This window comes from Elgaria multicarinata, chromosome 21, assembly GCF_023053635.1.
Source record: "Elgaria multicarinata webbii isolate HBS135686 ecotype San Diego chromosome 21, rElgMul1.1.pri, whole genome shotgun sequence".
Taxonomy (NCBI): domain Eukaryota; kingdom Metazoa; phylum Chordata; class Lepidosauria; order Squamata; family Anguidae; genus Elgaria; species Elgaria multicarinata.
Genome location: NC_086191.1, coordinates 16,529,734 through 16,548,856, shown reverse-complemented (window position 1 = coordinate 16,548,856; position 19,123 = coordinate 16,529,734). Strand labels below are relative to the sequence as shown.

The 19,123-nt window shown below is 59.0% G+C and overlaps 1 protein-coding gene across 1 annotated transcript; it reads left to right on the top strand.

The window, feature by feature from the left end:
- Positions 1-1,359: 1,359 nt before the first annotated feature.
- On the top strand, positions 1,360-19,123 carry DCAF8 (DDB1 and CUL4 associated factor 8). Its single transcript, XM_063145756.1, has 14 exons — positions 1,360-1,519; positions 3,932-4,006; positions 10,726-10,796; positions 11,978-12,669; positions 12,888-13,028; positions 13,759-13,853; positions 14,765-14,875; positions 15,175-15,247; positions 15,921-15,978; positions 16,733-16,840; positions 17,328-17,458; positions 17,866-17,985; positions 18,257-18,373; positions 18,988-19,123. The coding sequence occupies exons 3-14, from the start codon at positions 10,748-10,750 to the stop codon at positions 19,105-19,107; spliced, it is 1,815 nt and encodes a 604-aa protein (XP_063001826.1). The 5' UTR covers positions 1,360-1,519; positions 3,932-4,006; positions 10,726-10,747; the 3' UTR covers positions 19,108-19,123.

Here is a 19,123-nt window from a genome sequence, read left to right as displayed (position 1 = left end):
GGTCTGATCACCACTTTTAGATGCCTTATAAATCAGGGGAGTTCATTTGCTCACTGATTGGGTTCTCTATAAGGTGCTGGTATCAGAGTACACAACAGGTGCACCTCTCAAAAGCTTTGGGGTAATAAAGGGTTTTAAACAAATGAATAGGGAGATGAAAGAGAGTCTGCAGTCGGTCTACTATGGTGAAAACTACAACACAGGCCCTGGTGGCACCTTTATTTATTTATTTATTACACTTATATACCGCCCCCATAGTCAGGGCTCTCTGGGCGGTTTACAGAAATTCTAAAATTAAGATAAAAACGAGTATACAAAATTTAAATTTCTAAAACACAGAACATATACATATAAAGCATTAAAAACCGTTAAAAAGCTAAACGTGGGTGATTAAGATGTGCCGCTATACGCCTGGGCAAAGAGGAAAGTCTTAACCTGGCGCTGGAAAGATAGCCGCGTTGGCACCAGGTGAGCCTCGTCAGGGAGATCGTTCCATAGTCTGGGGGCCACCACTGAAAAGGCCCTGTCCCTCGTTGCCACACTCCGAGCCTCTCTAGGAGTAGAACCTTAGATGTTGAACGTAGTGACCAGGTGTATTCCCATCGGGAGAGGTGTTCCGTCAGGTATGGTGGTCCCAAGCCATGTAAGTTTCACCTTAAAGGCGAACACCATTATTCTGACAGAAGCTTTTGTGCACATGGATCGAGTGTTTCGGGTGCTACAAGGCTCTTCATCATTTGTTGGCTGCACTAACCCAATATCTCTGGGCCAATAAACGTCTCTGGGCAAATAAATAACATCAGGCCATAAGATGTGTTGGAGATGTGTGTGTGTAGTTTTTATTATCTCAGTAATAATTGTTCATTTATTATTATTTATTACATTTATATATACTGCCCCGTAGCTGAAGCTCTCTGGGCGGTTTACAAAAGTTTGTTTATCTACCCATCTGCCTATATGGAGATTGATCTGTTACAAAATGAGTTTATAATAAGAGTTATAAAGCTTGAATTTGCTTCCCTTTCCTCCCCCTCCTCCTCCTCCTTCCCAATCCCCTTTCCTTTTGTGTCGTGTCTTTTACATGGTAAGCCTGTGGGCAGGGACTGCCAAGAAATACTTTCGTAACCCGCCGTGAGAGCCTTTTTGGGCTGAATGGCGGCATAAAAATGCTTTAAAAAATAAATAAATGATGGGGGAAGGTTGCTGGAGGTCTGGGGAGGGCGCCGCTCTGCGCGCACGTCTCTATGGCATGTTACTCCCCCCCCCCGCGCGGCCGGAAGTGGCTCTGTTTTCCTCTTCGTCCGTTCCCTGGGCGGAAGTGTCGCAAAGCGGCGGAGGCGCCCGTAAAGCTCGGCGAGGCCGCAAAGCGCGGCTGCCGGGAAGAGCGGCGGCGGCGGCGGCCGCAGGTGGCGACGGGCGGTTGGTCGGTCGGGCGATAAAATGGCAGCTCCGGGGCGTCCTGGAGGAGGCGACGCTGCCGGCAGAAGAAGCGGCGGGGGCGGCGGCGCCAACTCCAGAGGTAGCGGCGCCTGGAAGGGAGGCCGGACTCCGCGGGGCCTCGGGGTGGGTGGGGGCAGGGAGGCCGCTGCCACTGCCCCCCTCCCGACTGCAAGTCCCATCAGCCCCAGCTGAGTTAGTCCGCGGGGCGGGAGGCGCGGGCCCAGGCCCTCTGGCGCTGCCCCCCCCCCCCCCGGCTCGAAAAGATGTTTGGGGACTCCGACTCCCATCATCCCCGGCCCTTGTCCCTAGGATAGTGGAAACAAGCCCGGCGAGGAGGCGTCAGGAGGGGGGGGGAAAGGGGGAGGGGCACAACATTTCTCCTCCCCCCTTTGAGTGGGGGGGCAGAGATAGTGTCTCCCTCCCTCCCTCCCTCCCCCTCCCGGTGTGGGGGGGTTTGCAGGCGGCTCTACGAGGAGGCAGTCCCCGCATCGCATCCGCGTGTGTACCTGCACACACGCGATGAGCGCTTCAGGCCGTGTAGAAATACGTGTGTGCGGGTGTGCGCGTGTATTCATTGCACGTCACTTCACGGGCTGATTGGATGGAGGCGAAGCCCAGAACTACTCTAAACAAAGAGAGCCTGGAGGGGGGGGAGAGGGAGGGAGGGAAGGAAGGAGGAGATTCCCCCCCCCCCCGCCTGCTTTGCCCGGCATGTGTGTGTATATTTTATTTATTTATTTACTTATTACATTTATATACCGCCCCATGGCCGAAGCTCTCTGGGCGGTTTACGACAGTATATGGATAGTTTGTTGTTAAAGCACCAAACAGCACTTCAAGAGAGATTTGGGCTGGATCCCAAAAGGATGCAGTTGGAGAAATAAATAAAAACGTTTATTAGAGTGAATAACAAAATAGGGGCGTGGTGGGTGGGGAAATGAAACCTTAAAAGCAAAATGTTTTGGCTTGGCCTTGTTCCACTGCTCTGTTAGGAATGTAGCACTTGGAGAAGGCGGAAAAAACAAAAAATGTTTTGTTTTAAGATTTTGATATGTGTGTGTTTGTGAGAGAGGTATGTTTATACATATGCAAGATCTATACTCTGTACAGTTGCTAGTGCCTTTTTCTTGTTGTTTATGTTATGTTCTTCATTATACAGATAATCTCAAAGTGGTTTGCGTAATTAAGCCTGTTATTCTGTATACCAGTGGTTCCCAAACTTTTTCAGGACATCGCCCCCTTGGTTCCACAAACTCATGCCCCGTGCCCCCTATCCTACACTGTAAAAATCATTATTCAGAATAGCGGTTTTCAACGACCCACTAAGGAAGATAATAACAGTAAAATTCAAAACAGTAACAATTAATTGAATATTTTTTCAAAATCTAATTGCATTTTTTTAGTTTATTCAATTAAACATAATTGATGAACTTGATCCAGTGATATCATCTTTTCAAAGTTTGATAGTCATTTAGCAAGAATATTAGATATCACATTCAGTAACTGGGGTAGAGTACCTCACTATTCTTTACATTCTTCATATGATGGACGGGCTTGATGAAGTGATACCAGTTTCCCAATGTCTGGTTTAAAGTCACTTAACATGAGTCTTAAATCACCACATTTAGTAATCTGGAGTCGATTTCTTTGCTTGGAGAGAAGTAGGCAGACCAGACAAAAACCACATTCCACCAAATATGATGCTGGAAATGCAACCAGGAGCTTCTGAACCGCTCTCCATAGTGCAGGGTAGCGTGGCACGCCAAGCAGGGTATGTCTCTTCATTAGCGTTTTGGTGCTTTTGAAACATTTCAATTCACCATTAAAAGGACTCTTCTTAAACGGTATTAATACATGTGTGGATTCTTTCCCTATATGGCTTGGGACCAAACTACCTTCTCCCATAAAAGTATCCCTGGGTTTTAAGACCATCTGGAGAGGCGCTTCTCGGAAAAGACCACCTCGAGTGCCCCCCTGCCTCTTAATGCCCCCCCTATGTAATCCCCCCCCCAAAGGGGGCAGTACCGCCCACTTTGGGAACCACTGCTGTATACCCTTATCTGGGAGCAAGCGCCACTGAAAACACTGGAACTTACTTCTGAGTAGACCTGTGTAGGATTGCAGTGCAAAACAATAACACATCACCTATCATACAAAGATGTCTGATGCTAAATCACCTGTACGGCTATTTCAGCCGTCACTTTTGTTGGTTTTGGACTGTTTTGGACCGGCGTAGGAACTGTGCTAACGTAACTCCGTTTGTGGGCCATGGAAAAGAACCTCTAATGGTGAGGTGACCCCTTGCCCAGTTATTTGCCTGGACACCATTTTTGCTCACCAGCCACAAATAGATGAGCAGTTTTCTAGCCTGATCCATTTCCCCACCGACAATGAAACTAAAGATGCAAGTCTGGAGGGTGTTGGAGGAGCAGAATCGAATGTCTGCCGTGATTCGTCCATCTTAAATACTGTCTTTTGTTTCTCCTCTCAGTCTGACAGCAGTTCTACAGCGCCGATTCCTGGATACTTCTGGATCTACTCTGATAAAAGAAGAGGGGCGGGAAAGGTGAGTGACTCAAACATCACCATCACCATCACCTGCTTAAGATAGCGGAACAGCAAATAACCTTTGAGTGGATTGCGTAAGCCCCTTGGAGGGGGAAGGGTCCTCTGAAGGTTAGGGTGGGAAGTCCCACTGATCTTGGTAGAATTTCTTCCAAGTAAGCACTTCACAGATTTGGAGTGTTAGTCCCAGGACTAGATGTCTTGATCGTACATTCGCATGTCGTCTTGATATGTAAGTGTTGCCCTGGTGTGGCTTTGATCCAGGAGGCGCTAAACCACGAATATTGTGTGTGGGTGTGTCTGTGGGTGTGAGGCACAGGGAGGGGGGGCTGCGGAGGGTCTTTGCTCATCACTGCATGCCGCTCATTGCTGCTGTAAAAGTGTTCAGCTATTTGCTGGTTATTCTGCTCTGATAAAACCTTGCATGGGTGGCGATGATGCTACGTTGGTAGGGAAGTTCAGCCTCCGAAAGTCAGTGGTAGTTTATACTCTTGGTTGGGTAGCTCTTGCGTTTGCCTTTGGCCCCAGCGTTGACTTATGTTGTCTCCCATCTCTCCCGTGCACAAAAACGGCTCTCCTCTCACACCCTTTCCTTTCCTTTCCTTCCCTTATGAATCTAGAAATTGTGCCTTCCCAGACACAGCATCCTATGGATACTTCCTAGTGTGAGTATCCTGCACTATGTATTTAGGAGTCAGGGTTTTTTTTTAGGGTGGGGGGATCAGTCCTGGACTCTTCTGGCCGCCTCTGTATTTCCACACTGGATAAGAACAGATAGGAGGATGGTTGTGGGGAGAAGGAGAACACAGGTGTTAAAGGATGGTTCAACTCGGCATCGTGTCATCGAACATCTTTGGGCTACGTGTGTGTGTGTTTCCTGGGCCCAGGGTGGCGCTCTCCGCTGTGTGGCTGTGGATTTTCTTTCTCTCTCTCTCTCTCTCTGTTACATGCTCTGGGCCTGCAGGATGAGAGTGGCCTATAAATCAAACATGCTCCTCTTTCTCCTGGTTTTGAGCATCTCTCCCGCCGCGCCGCCCCCAGTGGCTCAGGCCAGGGCATGACGTTGACCCCGCCTGGGGCCTTAGCCCTGGAGTCCACCAGAGCTCTGTGTACTCCTGTTGCTGCAGCAGCTTCCGTTGCTCTGACTCTTGTGTAATACTTCCCCCTTCCCTCTTGTGAAGGCTGTGACGCTCCGCTCTCCTGGGTGCCTTTGTCTCTGGCTCGTTCAGCAGCCGAAAGCCCTTGCCATTGCTGGTGACCTTGCTTGGCCGGCCGGCCACCCTCCTCCTCCTCCTCCTCCTCTCCTCCCTTATCTGCTTATGACCAGCTCTGGGGCACGGCCAGGATGCCTCATCACCTTGGCTGGGCTGCCACAGAGCCCTCTAATCGCTTCCTGGCTGAGCTGCGGCTGTTTTCTCTCTCCCCCTGCCACCCATCGCCGCCCCCTTCCCAGCTCTTCCTCTGGGGTTTTGTGCATGTTTGCCCCTCCCGTCCCACCCCGCCCCTTGAGCGGCTTCCCCGCTGGCCAGGACCCAGATTCCCCAGGTAGTCTGCTGACAGTGTTGTCTGTCTGCTGATTCCATCGTCTCACGAACAGAAGAGGGAGGGATTGAAAATCTCCGTCTTCTGTGTGTGTTTTTCTTTACTTAGGATTTGCTTGGCCAAAACGAATGGCCCTGTCAGTTCTGCTGCTGAATGAATGCGCCCACGTGTGCGCTGGCCGCCTGCAAGGTCATCAAGGTTCAGGCTGCCCCACGCCAGTCTGCCTAGACCCCAATAAAGGGGGCGGAAGGGCTCTAATCTGTGAAGCCCTCCGCTGTGGGGCCCTGTGGTCTGCCTGGAACCGGCTGTGCTTTGGTTTTGAGGCCCAGTTCGAGGAGGAGCAGGCTTCAACCCTCAAGATCCCAAACTGGCCGAGGGCCCTGGTCTCTGGAGGGCCTCCGGCGCACCCCAGCAGAGTCGCTGCTCTCGGTGCTTCTGCCTCTTAAAGTCAGGGTTGTGGCCGGGGGGAGGGGGGGCATGGCTGGAGAGCGGTCTTCTCTTTGGTGGGGGTGGAGGTCCCTCCCCACCTCTCCCTTCTGCGCGCTGAGGCACCTGTTCCACTGGAGCCCTGCTGCTCACAAGCGTGGGAGGCTTGTAGGCGCTGTTTGTTTTGAATTCCAGGCGTTGTAAAGCCGTCTTGGGGACCATATGGCTAAATGCGGAGTGCAAATACCTTAAATAAGCAGAATGCTCAAGCAGAGAGGTGCAATGCCGAGCGCAGCCGTGCAGGCTTCCACGTGGGGGGACCGTGGGCCCAGCTGGCTCTGGTGGAAGCCGCCCTCCAAGCCTTCTGCCCCCCAGCGCCTGATCCTTTCGCTGGGGGTTGGGCCGGGGGTTTTCTGCCTGCAGAGCCCCGAGCGGCAGCCCTGACTGGAGCAGCTCCCCTCCTGCAAGCAGGGAGGCTTTGGCAACGTTGGCTCTCTTTTCTTGGGCCCCAAGTGGCCGTGTCGAGCAGCGGGCCACGGCAAACCTTTTGGTGGGCTGGTCACTCCTGGGCACACGTTAGTTGCAAGTCTGCAAAGCCAAGGGAGGGTGCTGGCGGTTGGGAGCACCCGAGCATGAGGGCACAACTGATGAGGGCGATGGGTTGCCCATGAAGGTGCGGAGGGCTGGGAACCACAGGCCTTCAGAGGGCCCCGTGGCTCACAGCAGCAGCAACAGCAACACTCCCCGCCCTCCCCCACGCACAAACGCACACGGTTCCCTGCAGCCAGTGAGATGGGGAAGGTGCCCTCTCCTCGGCCCACAGGTGTTATTTTACCCAACCCTGAAGCGCCACTGAGTGTGCCTCTGAAGTCCCGCAGGTATCGGCATCACCCCCATTAGGGGGGCCAAACCCAGCAAGCCCCTTCAGAATCCGTTTTGAAAGGCTCCGTGCCCGGCTCGCGAGGGCATCTTTTACCACACGGGAGGAAGTGAATCGCTGGAGAGGAGGAATCGCGAGCCCCGTGGCCAGCCCTGATGTGCGTTGGGCAACTTGCCAGGTGTGCTTCCGAGTCCTGGCCTCTCGGCTGCCCCAGCCCTGGGCTTTGCTTCTTGCACCCGTGGCCGCGTTGCTTGGGCCCCAGTGCCTTCCTCATCCTCGCTCGGTCTCTGCCCCAAGCGGCTCTCGTTCCCACGTTAAAACTGCTCCATACCGGGGAAGAACCAGCGAGTTCACAGCCGATTCTTTTTGGCAATTGGACTCGCGTGAGTCCTGCCGGAGCAGCAAATCTGGCCGCTGCCGCTGGTTCCTCGTCTTCTCCTCAGATCCAAATCGGTTCGCTCAGCCCTTGCTTTGAACTCCTACGGCGTGAGCAGAACGGCTCATGGCTCCGCTATTTCCCCCGTCTCCAGGGTGCCTAAGTTAATGGTGCCGGAGGAAGCGCTTGATGGCGAGGCGAGGCGGGAGTGGACCTGCCGGCGTCCACCCTGGATAGCCATCAGGCCTCGTTTGGGGCAGGAGGATGGGCGGGAGAAGAGCCCAAATGCTTATTTGCTCATTCTAATGGTTCTCTTATTTGGTTTGCAAGTTTATGAGCTGCTCTTGTTGTGGTTAGAAGGGTACAGCAGTAAAATGAAATCCAGCTGTAAAACAATCCAAGGGGCAGAGCCTGCCGCGGGAACCTTCCATGAGGCAGGCAAACAACGGAGCAGTTTAAGTCGCTCGGGGGGTAGGCAAGGGAGCCTTCCCCAGGCTCTGGGCGCCCAGTGAGCTTCCTTGGGGTGGGTGTTGCGGGGCACCGCCCCTGGGAAGCCCTCTATCCCACCTCTCCGTACGGTCTGACCTCAGGTGATGGTTGCAAGGTTCAGGCTGGTCCGTCTGGTGGAGGGAAGGTCCCAAGCCAGGAGGGGGCCGCCTGGGGCCTGGCGGCAGCGGAACACAGACGGCCACAAACCCCTCTGCTGGCCAGCCGGACTGGATCCCGGTTGCGGGGGCACAAAGAGTCGAGGAGGGTTGGTGCTTTCGGGGTGTGTACGGGTGTCCCCATTTGGGGGCTGGGTTGGACCAAGGACGCTTGACTAGGGAAACCTGCCTGAGTCCCTTCGTTCCTTCTTTTCGTGCAACCCAGAATCCGCCTGCCACGCGATGTGGTGGCAGCCACGGACTTAGAGGGCTTCAAAGAGGAGCGAGACAAACTCATGGAGGCTCTGGCCGTCGGTGGCCGCTCGTTCCCAACGGCCGGATGCTCCCTGTGCCAGGCGTCGAGGAGCGGGAGCGGGCCGTTGCACGCCTGTCCTGCTTCCGGGCTCCCCGGGAGGGCAGCTGGTTGGCCACGGTGCAAGCAGAAGGCTGCCTTGGGCCTGATCCAGCCTCAGGGCTCCTCTGATGTGCTTACAGCGTTTCATGTCAGCGTGTCAAATATTTCCTCCTCTTTGCCGGAACCAAGTGAGAAGTTTGGAGAGGATGGGGGGGAGGGAAGGTCTGTTTCCACTTGCGAAACCCCTGTGCCCCCTTGTCTGAAGAGGCCCCCGACAAGAAGGGAGGGGAGGGCCTCCCTTTTGCGAGAGGGCTGCATGCGTAAGTGGAGCGAGGGAGCGGCTGCATGAGCGGCAGCAAGAAAGGGCAGAACCTGAGCAGCAACACGCCTGAGTTTGTGGCACGGAGAGCAGCCGCTGCGTGACACTCTGGGAGCAGGCAGCCCTGGCGCGCTTTGCGGGGCATATTTTGCAGGGGAGTCGTCGTGGGCTGGGGAGGGGGCCGGAGAGGAGCAGAGCTGTGGTGACTCAGCTGATCTGCTGCTGCTGCTGCTTTGAAAGTGCCGGTTGTGGGACTGGGGAGCCCAGCGGGATGGCACAGGTCCCTCGCCTGCTGTACCGCTCCGGGCGCCTCCGAGCGATGTTCTTCCCTCCGGTGAGGTTTGAGCCAGGCACGCTGCTGGCTCCTGCCTGTAATCCCAGCTCCCTGGGAGACTGGCGCATCCCTTCCTCTTGAGAGTTCGATCTAGGCCGCCGTGGCCTGAGCTGAGCAGGTGTCTGTGCTAAGTCAGCATCAGCCTGGGGGTCCCCGGGGAATTGGACACCCACCCACCCACCCCGTTGCCTAAGGAGGGTGAAACATTGCTGTGCTGTTGGCTGTATCTTAATAGCTGCTATTCTAAGAGAACAGCCCTTTGCACTGGTACAGAAGGCGTGGCCTTCTTGGTGACTCTTGGAGAACAGGGAGGGTGTGGATGGCAGCAACTTTGCCATTGGCACTTGCTTTGCAGGTTGATGGGGAAGGCCGCCCTGGTCCTTGGTGCAAGGCCTGCCGGTGGGCACCAGGCTGGCCTCTGTGATGTTGGCTGCTCTGGAGACCTTTGCTTCCCTATTTGGCCGTGTCTGGAAATGCAGAAGGGCACTGGACCAGCTATAGGGATACTGGTGGAGGAAGAGGGCTTGTCTCCCGCTGCCTCTAAATGTTAAAAGCCCCAAACGCTTAAGTGAGAAGTAGAAGCTGCCCGTTGACTTCTGCCTTCTGCTTCCTCTTCGTTAGCCCTTTAAGAAGAGCCCTGCCAACTTAGCCCATGATAATTATGTTTTCTCCGCCCCTTGGGTGGGAGGCTTGGTCCAGGCTTTTTGGAATCCCAACTGTGTAATGTCTACCGGATTGCCCCGTTCAACAAATTCTAAAAGGTTGCTGAGGCCGGACTTCCCTGTGCAGAAGCCACGCTGGTTCTTCTTCTCAGCAAGGCTTGTTCTTCTATGTTAGGGGTGGGGAGCCTGTGGCCCTCCTAGCATGGTCAGTGGTCAGGGATCATGGGAGTTGTGGCCTAACATCTGGAGGGGACTAGGTTCCCCACCCCAATTCTAGCTGTGTCTGCTAGACCAGTTTCCCCAGACCAGATTTATTTATTTATTATTACATTTTTATGCTGCCCAGCCCAATAGCCAAAGCTCTCTGGGCGGTCCACAAAATTTGATATTTGTCAGCTGCAAAGGGGAGGGGACAGTGGTGACTCCTCTTGTTGCAGATCTGGGAGTAGAGGACCTTGCTGTGGCCCCACTCTTTGCACGGCTCGATTTGTGGTGCTGAGGCTGAGCCGGTGCGATGGCCAGCTTGCCTGTGTAGGGATGAGGGCCTGTGGGTGTCCAGCAGCCTGCCTGTGAGCAGCCCTTGTTCCAGCTAGAGTTCTTTAGCGGACTCGGCTCTCTCCTTCGTCCTGGGAGCACCTGCACCAGGTCCTGCGTGAACGTGAAGGCTTGCTTCCGCACAGGGCTCAGGCAGCATAAACAGCCTCTCCCTGGGAGCGTTACTGGGTGGGCAGGCAGGGACGATGGTGTGCATAGGAAGGCTTCCAGGCGCCAGAACGGAATGGCTTGTTCTTCTTTTCTTCAAGGAAACAGAGCCTGGATTGAGCCGCTGAGTCGGGGTTTCTCAGTCAGTCCGTTGCCTTTCCTCCACTGCCCGCTTGCTCCTCATCCGTGGCGGCGTCTGCGTGCCCCCTCCTCCCTCGGTGAGCCGTGGGCGCCTTTTCTCCGCACAATGGGCCCTGGCTTTGCAGGTTGTTCCTCAGGGGCTTACGTTCGTTCAGCCTTTTGAGAAAGTCACGGCCTCTTATTTAACAGGGTAGAAAAGCTGCAAGTGGTACAGAACATTCCCCTCCTGAAGCATCAAGGGCAGAGGAGCGCACGTGTCCATAGAAACCTGAAATGGGTTTGTTCAACGGCTGCTTACAGGCTTCTTCTTCTTTTCCCCCTTTTAAAAAAATCTCTCAGGGCGAATTCACAAGAAAACAAGATGTCAGACACGGGGAGTAGCACAGATGGGAAAACAGATATACCCAACGGTAAGAGGAGAGGAAGTAAAGGAGCAAACACACACCCCAAACCCACCCACCCTCTCTCTGAGATGTGCTGCTGCCGCTGCTGCCTGGTCTTTGAATGTTGCTTGGGCTCCCTGAATCAGAGCGAGGCCATTTGTGGTGGATTCAGAGCTCCCGGGGGTGGGGTGGGGGCTTTCTGGGGCAGCTTCCTGCCAAATCGGGCTGGATTCCGCCCTTCTAGTGCCCAGGCCTCCCCGGCGCTCCTCTCCCCCTGGGCCAGGCCAGGGGACTCAGGCAAGAGAAGGCCTCCCAGGGTTTTGAGGCCGCTCACATTGTTGAGTGAGCTCTTGGCTGTCACGACCTGCCCGGGGAGACGGAGAGCTTGTGTTTCACGCTGTTTAGGGCGCAGCGTCGCAGGGAGAAATCGGAGCTGCACAGCCTGGCCAGGACTTGGCACACCCACAGGGCGACGGCCGGAGTGGTGGTGGGGCCACCAAGGGGAGCGGCCACCGTGGCCTTTGTGCAGAGCCCGTGGGTCCGCTTTGCTTGCAGGCCCCGCCAGCAGATGGGGGGAACAATGGCACCGGCCTAGTCTGCTTGGAGCCGAAGGTCATGCCCACTGCCCTGCCTGCCGTGGGGCCTCCCCTGGGCCTCTCGCCTAGGGCTGGCTGGCAGCCTCCGTGCCGCCGAACTGCCTGTGCTGTCTCCCACTGTGGCGAGGTCAAGCCCTCGCCACGCTGGGCCTTCGGCCGGGGCCCTTCATCGAGCCCTGGGCCCCGCTGGCTTGTCCAGGGCCAGATGCTCTCCCCTCTGCCCAAAGTGCCAGCCAGGGCTCCCCAATGCCTTTCCCAGAAGTCCCGGAGGTGCGGCAGGCCCTTGGGCCGCTCTTCCCCCAGTCCTGTGGAGCTTCAGCCCAAGTGGAGCTCTCTTGGCCCCAGCTCTCATGCCGGGAAGACTGAGCCTGGCGCGGGGACAGACGCCGGAACGTGCACCGAGCGGCAGGGCGAGGCTAGCTTGTATGTGTGTGTGTGGGGGGTGAATCGCGGCAACAGCAGCGGCTCCGTGGGCCCGGTTGGGGAAGAGAACCGGGAGATGCCTGCCTGAGGGAACCTGTGTGGACACTCCTGCGGGGCTTGGGCAGCCCCTGGGCTGTCAGGCTGGCACCCCCCGCTGGGATCCCACCGGCCGCTGCTTGTCTCGCGCAGGGAGTTTGTCGAGCAGCCCGGAGGAGATGTCTGGCGCCACGGAGGGGCGGGAGACGTCTTCCGGGGTGGAGGTCGAAGCGTCGGACCTGAGCCTGAGCCTCACCGGGGACGAGGTGGGGCCCAACCGGACCTACACCGAGAGCTCTGCGGAAGAGAAGGACTCTGACAGCATGGACGACACGGGGCACTACTCCATCCACGAGCTGAACCGGACCTACGACCGCTCCCACTCGGAGGAGGAGGAGGAGGAAGAGGAGGAGGAGGAGGAGGAGGAAGAGGAGGAGGAGCTGGAAGCCGAGGCCCAGCGCTCCCGCCGGCGGGCCCAGCGCAAACGCCCCAACCGGGACCGGGACTCCTCCGACGACGAGCGGGCGCTGGAGGACTGGGTGGCCTCGGAGACGACGGCGTTGCCCCGGCCCCGCTGGCGAGCCCTGCAGGCCCTCCGGGAGAGGCAGCTGGGCTCCAGCGCCCGCTTCGTCCACGAGGCCTGCGGCGCCCGCGTCTTCGTGCAGCGCTTCTGCCTCCAGTACGGCCTGGAGGGCCACGGCGGCTGCGTCAACACCTTGCACTTTAACCAGCGCGGCACGTGGCTGGCCAGCGGCAGCGACGACCTCAAGGTGGTGGTGTGGGACTGGGTGCGCAGGCAGCCCGTGCTGGAGTTTGAGAGCGGCCACAAGAGCAACGTCTTCCAGGTCAGGAGGGCGTCCGCGGAGGCCTCCCTTGCCCCGGGGGCAGCTTCTTTTGCCTGCTCCCAGCCCCTCGGACGGGCCAGGCAGATGGTCCGTTGGAGTGGGGGGGGTGTTTGGGAGGGGGGGAGCAGGTCTTGCCTTGATGCCAAGGTGGGTGGGTGGGTGCAGGGTCCCCCCCTCTCCGCTTCCAACCCTGGGCTGCTCCTCTCCTGTCCTCGCAGGCCAAGTTCCTCCCAAACAGTGGCGACTCGACCCTCGCCATGTGCGCTCGGGATGGCCAGGTCCGCGTAGCTGAGCTCTCGGCCACCCAGTGCTGCAAGACCACCAAGCGGGTGGCCCAGCACAAGGGCGCCTCGCACAAGGTGAGCGTGTGTCGGGGAGGCGGCCGTGGCTGAGAGGAAGGGAAGACCTGGCTCTGGGCATGTGGCTTGGGGGGGCCGGGGGGAGGGGGCGGGGCTGAGAGGAAGGGAAGACCTGGCTCTGGGCATGGGGCAGGGGGGGCTCAGAGCAGGGACGGGGCAAAGACGCGCCCCATTTGAGCGGTCCGGATCCGCCAGGGCACGGACGGTTCTTCTTGGACCGAAGAGCAGCAGATGACGTTTTCGCAATGAGTTCATGGCTCCAACTTGGAGATTAACCCCCTGTGGGACCAATAGGGCTTCCTTCCAGGTAAATGTATTTGACACGCAACTCTTACCTGGAGGTTGCCCAGTCCGGGAGCTTGGAAGGGGGTCCCCAGGGCTAGGGAAGGATCCGGCCGCAGCCCTGGGGAGCCTCGGCTGCCCGTCCGTGGTGATGGTCCGCAGCGAGGGGGGCCTGGGGGGCCCTGAGGTGTCAGCCAAGCTCTCTGGACTGGCTGCCTGAGGGCGATGTCTGCCAGCCCCCGGCCAGAGGGCTTTTGCCCTTTTGCCACTCCTGGCCTCGGTCTGCGCCCTCTGAGCCTGCTTTAGGCTGGGGGCCCTGCTGGGCTCTGGGTTGGGAGGGCTGGCCGGGCAGTGGCTGCGGGGGCCATGGTGTGTCAGTGCTGGGGGGGGGGGGCGGCGCTCAGTGCAGTTCCCCCCATGACTCTGCGTGGTTTTCTCTCTCTCGCAGCTGGCCCTCGAGCCGGACTCTCCCTGCACTTTCCTCTCAGCCGGTGAAGACGCCGTTGTCTTCACCATCGACTTGAGACAAGACCGGCCGGCTTCGTAAGTGTGGCAGTTTGGAGGTGCCGGGAGGTTCTCCCTCCCTCCCTCCCTCCGTTGCTCCCCCCGGCCTGGTCCCGCTCTTGTAGGGTGACCCTACGGAAAGGAGGACAGGGCTCCTGTATCTTTAACAGTTGCATAGAAAAGGGGATTTCAGCAGGTGTCCTTTGTACGCATGTCGCACCTGGTGAAATTCCCTCTTCATCACAACAGTTAAAGCCGCAGGAGCTATACTAGAGTGAGCAGATTTAAAAGAGGGCAGGGCTCCTGCAGCTTTAACTGTGGTGATGAAGAGGGAATTTCACCAGGTTCCCCATATATACAAATGACACCTGCTGAAATTCCCTTTTCAGTACAACGGTTAAAGATGCAGGAGCCCGGTCCTCCTTTTCATAGGGTCACCCTATGCTCTTGTGCCCCCCCCCCCCCCCGGGGGAGGCTTCTATAGCTGCCACTGCCATGCCTGTTTCTCCTCTTGCTTGGGGTTGTGAGCATTTCGATCCTCTCCGGAGCAAGCTCACTTGCGGAGGAGGAAGAGGAGGCCACAGCTTTCGAATCTCTTCCGAATCGAGGCCAGGGCCCGCGTTTTTTTCCTCCTCTGTAGGAAAGATGGGAACTTGGCAGGTTTCTTTCCCCCAAATGGTCCCCCTAAGGGCTCTCTCTTCTTCCCTTTTTCTGGCCTTCCCGGAAGAGCTCGGATGGGAACTCTCCAGGGAGAAACCGAAGCCAAATCTTCCTGGCCAAATTCCTCCGGCATTCCCAGCGCCTTATCAAAGGCTGTAAGGTGCCCGGAGAGCCGCTCTTTCTTCCCGGCCAGAGTCAGGGGAGGCACTTTTCCACCTGGCTGCCGTGGGGAATTGGAAGTCTCCTCTTCACACTCTTCTGTTGCCCTTCTCTTTGCTTCGTCTTTCTAGGAAACTGGTTGTGACCAAGGAGAAGGAGAAGAAAGTGGGCCTCTACACCATCTACGTCAACCCGGCCAACACCCACCAGTTTGCTGTGGGGGGCAGAGATGAATACGTCAGGTGAGCTGCGGTGTCATCGCCCCCTTGGGACCCTTCACCTGGGACCTCTGGTGTGAGCCAAGTGGGCTGGCGGGGTGACGGGCGCTCTCTGGCCGCGGTGTCCCGGCTGGTTGGCACTGGGGGAGGCGGGGAGGCAGCTGCCTTCGGGGCTGGACGGGAGCTGCCTGTGCACTGCTAGAGGCCGGCGGCTGCTGGGCCCGGCGAAAGGCTCTCCCATGGCCGGGTGGCTCTCAGGTGGGATAGTTCGCTCAGCCTCCTGGAGCACCAACCGTCCCGCCCCCCTTCTTGACCTCTGCCAGGATCTACGATCAGCGGAAGATCGACGAGAACGAGAACAACGGGGTGCTGAAGAAGTTCTGCCCTCACCACCTGGTAGGGAGCGGCTGCCCTTCTGCCTGGGATCGGGTCCGGGAGGGGCGGGCATCAGCCAGGGGCTGCGCAAAGGAGAGTTCCGGCTCCCGCCTGGCCACTGGGACGCTCCCGCCTCGGCTCCCCCGTTGAGTGACCCTTGCCGTGTCCTTGGCTGGCGAAGGGGCCGGTGGTGCAATCTCAGGGGCTGCGGGGTGGGGGGAACTGCCCTGTGCCCAAGCGGGGAGGGGCAGAGGAGCGCTGCCGCCCCCTGCCTCCCCAGGTAGAGCCCGTGCCTCGGGGCCGTTCCCTGCTTGTAGTCCCGTGGCGTCTAGAAGCAGTTGACGGGAGATGCCCGGGGACGGCCGACGGCTGGAATGAGCGGGGCCCTGGTGAGCCCGCTCTGGCTTCTTTCGAGCCGGAGAGCCCCACTGGCTGCTGGCCTTCCCTTCCAGGGGCCTGGAGGGCTGGGAAGTTCTCCCTGAGGACGCGGCGGGCAGGGTGGGCTTGTGCAGGACCCTCTCCCGGCCACCGCCACGGACTTCTCTGGAAACGCTCCCTGCGGTGGCCGTCCGTGTCCTGCACGCGCCCAGCCTCTGTGCTGAGCCCCCGTGGCTGGTCCACGGAGTGGGCCGGGGGGGGGGGGCTTTTGAGGGGAGCCGGCCTGACGGGAGCTCTGTCCGCTGATTCCTCCTAGGTGAACAGCGAGTCGAAAGCCAACATCACTTGCCTGGTCTATAGCCACAACGGGTCAGGTGCGTGCCTTGGCTCTTTGGGGCGGAGCTGGCTTCCTTGCCTGGGCCCCTTCCCCCCCCCAGCCCGTAGAGGGAGAACGTGAGTGCGGGGGCGTTAAGGTCGGGGACGGGCCCCGGGTGATCCACGACGGAGGAGAGGGCTCCCTGGCGTGGGGGCCTCCTTCGCTCCCGGAGACCAGGGCCGTCTCCGGCGTGGCAAATGGCCCGGTCTTCCCGTGCGTAACGGGTTTGTGCTGCACTTTCCCAGCGTTCTTCTCCTCCCCGGCCAAAAGTTCTACGTTCTGCAACTGTTCGTTGGAATAAGCACAGAATTCTGTCAAGCTCTTCCAAGCGGTCAAGGCGCTCAGCCGCCAGCACCGCGAAGCATCTGTGCCTGTCTGCGCCCCCCCTCCCCCAGACCTTGAGGTCCCGCGTGTGTGTGTGGATGGACGCTGGCCTTCTCCAGCCTGGGGCCCTCCACGTGGCTTTGACTTCAACTCCCATCTGCCCCAGCCAGCATGGCCATAGGTCAGGGATGCTGGGAGTTGTAGTCCCCAGACCTCTGGAGGACCCCAGGATGTAGAGGGCCTGGCCGGCTGCGCCTCCTCAGTCCCTTGTGTCGGTCACTACTCCTGGAAGGGTTGTGCGTTCGCCCCCAAGAGCAGAGGACCCTTGACCCCGTGGAGCCTCTCCAGGGGCCGGCTGAGACGCAGGAGCTGCCCGTCTGCCTCCTGGCCGGCGTTAACACTCTTGCGTGCGTGTGTGCGTGTTGCAGAACTCTTGGCCAGCTACAACGATGAGGATATCTATCTCTTCAACTCCTCCCACAGCGACGGAGCGGAATACATCAAGCGCTACAAGGGGCATCGCAACAACGCCACAGGTGCCCACCCACCGGCCCCCTTGCCCCTTGCAGCACCTGGGGTGGCCTGGGTTCGCAGAATGCCGGGGGCGACGGAATGCCTGGTCCAGTGCCTGCCCCCCCCCCCCCCGGCCTCCTGGGAAGCAGGGGGCGGGGGCCTCTCTCCGGTGTTTCAAAGGCAGGGTGGGAAGCCTTGCTAGAGCCGCTGTTCTCGGCCCTTTGGTTGAAAGGGCTTTTGTAACGCTCCGGACCGTTTCTTCAGCCCGCAAAATATTGGGCGGCCCCGAGGTAGGCTGCAAGCGTGCAAGGGGCTTGCCTGACCTCTCCAGAGGATGTCCCCTCTTGGCACCCAGGCCCAGGGGTGTGTGTGTGTGTAGACATCCGTGCACGAATGCCGCTTCCGCCTCTGAAGCCGTTGCCCTTCGGGAGCCGAGGGGCCTTGCTGGGCGGGGAGCGGAGCCTCGGGCACTGGCCCGGCCCGGCCCGAACCTGCTGTGTTTGCTTCCAGTGAAGGGAGTCAACTTCTACGGCCCCAAGAGCGAGTTTGTGGTGAGCGGCAGCGACTGTGGGCACATCTTCCTGTGGGAGAAATCGTCCTGCCAAGTGGTGCAGTTCATGGACGGTGACAAAGGAGGCGTGGTGAGCGGGCGGGCGGGCAGGCAGGCGGGGGAGGCCCTGTCTAGAGCAAGCCGGCAGGTGCCACAGGAACCTTTCATGGTGGTGGTGGTGTGTGTGTGAGAGAGAGAGGATTGGGGGCTGTGAACGGGAAGACTTTGACCCCCAGAGGTGGGTTCAGCCCCCCCCCCTTCCCAGTACTGATGGCCTCTAATCAGATCTTCCCTTCTCCTTCGTCTTTGCGGGGTGGGGGGAGAAGGGGCCTATTTCCCTCAGGCCTATCTGGGCTTGGCAGCCCCTGAAATGCCAGTGGAGAGTCCTCGCCCTCGCTGTGCCCCTCTGGCTTCCTGCCTCGGCTGCAGCGTAGCAGGCAGGGCTCTGTGCTTCCCCTCTGCAAAGGGTCTCTGGTGTCTGTCTTGCTGCTGCTGCAGGTGAACTGCTTGGAGCCCCACCCTCACCTGCCTGTTCTGGCCACCAGCGGCTTGGACCACGACGTCAAGATCTGGGCCCCCACTGCGGAGACCCCCACCCAGCTGGCTGGCTTAAAGGAGGTGAGGAGGAGGAGCAGCAGGCTTCAGGGCACTGGGGCGTGGGGGGTAGGCCAAGCTCTCCCCCTGCACCTGTCTGCCATGTGTTGCGTGCACACATGCGTGGGGACACACACACCCCCTTTCAAATGTTGTGCGAAGCATCCCGCGTCATGGCTGCTGCTGCTGCTCTAAACTTCTGCCCAAGAGCCCTGGAAGGCCGCCTGGGGCTCCCGCCTGGGGCTGCCCGCTTGACCCTCTTGCCGCTCTCTTCTTCTTCCGCCGCCTCATCCAGGTGATCAAGAAGAACAAGCGGGAGCGGGACGAGGACAGCCTGCACCACACCGACATGTACGAGAGCCACCTGCTCTGGTTCTTGATGCACCACTTCCGACAGAGGCGGCGCCACCGGGTACGCCCTTCAGGGTGGCCCCCCGGGCCTGGCGAGGGAGCAGGGGGAGCGCGTGGCTTGGTAGCTCCAGAGCGGTGTTCCCCACGGGCAGGCGGGGGCACCTGGAGCGGGGCCCTCTGGCAGTGGGCGCAGCAAGACGCCCCCCCCACCCCCCCCAAGGTCCCTGCCTGCTTGCCGTGCTGGCTGGCGCTGAAGTCCAGCAATCTCTGGAGGGCCGCAGATTCCTCTGAGCCTGGTGTGGGAGTAGCCCAGCCTTCCTCCTCCTCCTCCTCCTCCTCCTCCTCCTGATGATGATGAAGAGCCCTGCTGCCTCACTAACAAGCCGAGCGTGAGGGTGCTGGCGACCCTGCCCCCCACGGAGGCCCCCGTGCACGCCCCCTCCTCCTCCTCCTCCTCCTCCTCCTGGCTGGTCTTCCAGTGCCATCGGGGCGCCCTGTGGAGGAGGCCGTCCCTCTTCCCACCCGTCAGCTCCTGGAGGGCTTTTGGGGTCTTTTTGGGTTTGGTTTTTTAATCCTGGCTGATCCCAGGTGCCTGCCCTCCCTCCCTCCCTCCCTCTCTGGCCTCCCTGCCCCCTCTTGGCTCTGATCCGTGGGGTCGCCGCTCTTTTCCCATAGCGCCGAAGAGATCCGGGCACAGGAGCGACGGACAGCGACTCGGACGACTCCCCAAGCTCCTCGGACACATCGGACGAAGACGAGGAAGGCCCAGACCGGGTGCAGTGCATGCCTTCTTGAGAGAGCCCCGCCAGGC

What these genes read in the sequence shown, in the direction of transcription:
- DCAF8 (XM_063145756.1), top strand. Translation starts at nt 10,748, where the DNA reads ATGTCAGACACGGGGAGTAGCACAGATGGGAAAACAGATATACCCAAC. An exon ending in GGCAGAGATGAATACGTCAG is followed by an intron (nt 14,876 to 15,174) that starts GTGAGCTGCGGT and finishes GACCTCTGCCAG; the next exon opens with GATCTACGATCAGCGGAAGA. An exon ending in GACAGAGGCGGCGCCACCGG is followed by an intron (nt 18,374 to 18,987) that starts GTACGCCCTTCA and finishes CTTTTCCCATAG; the next exon opens with CGCCGAAGAGATCCGGGCAC.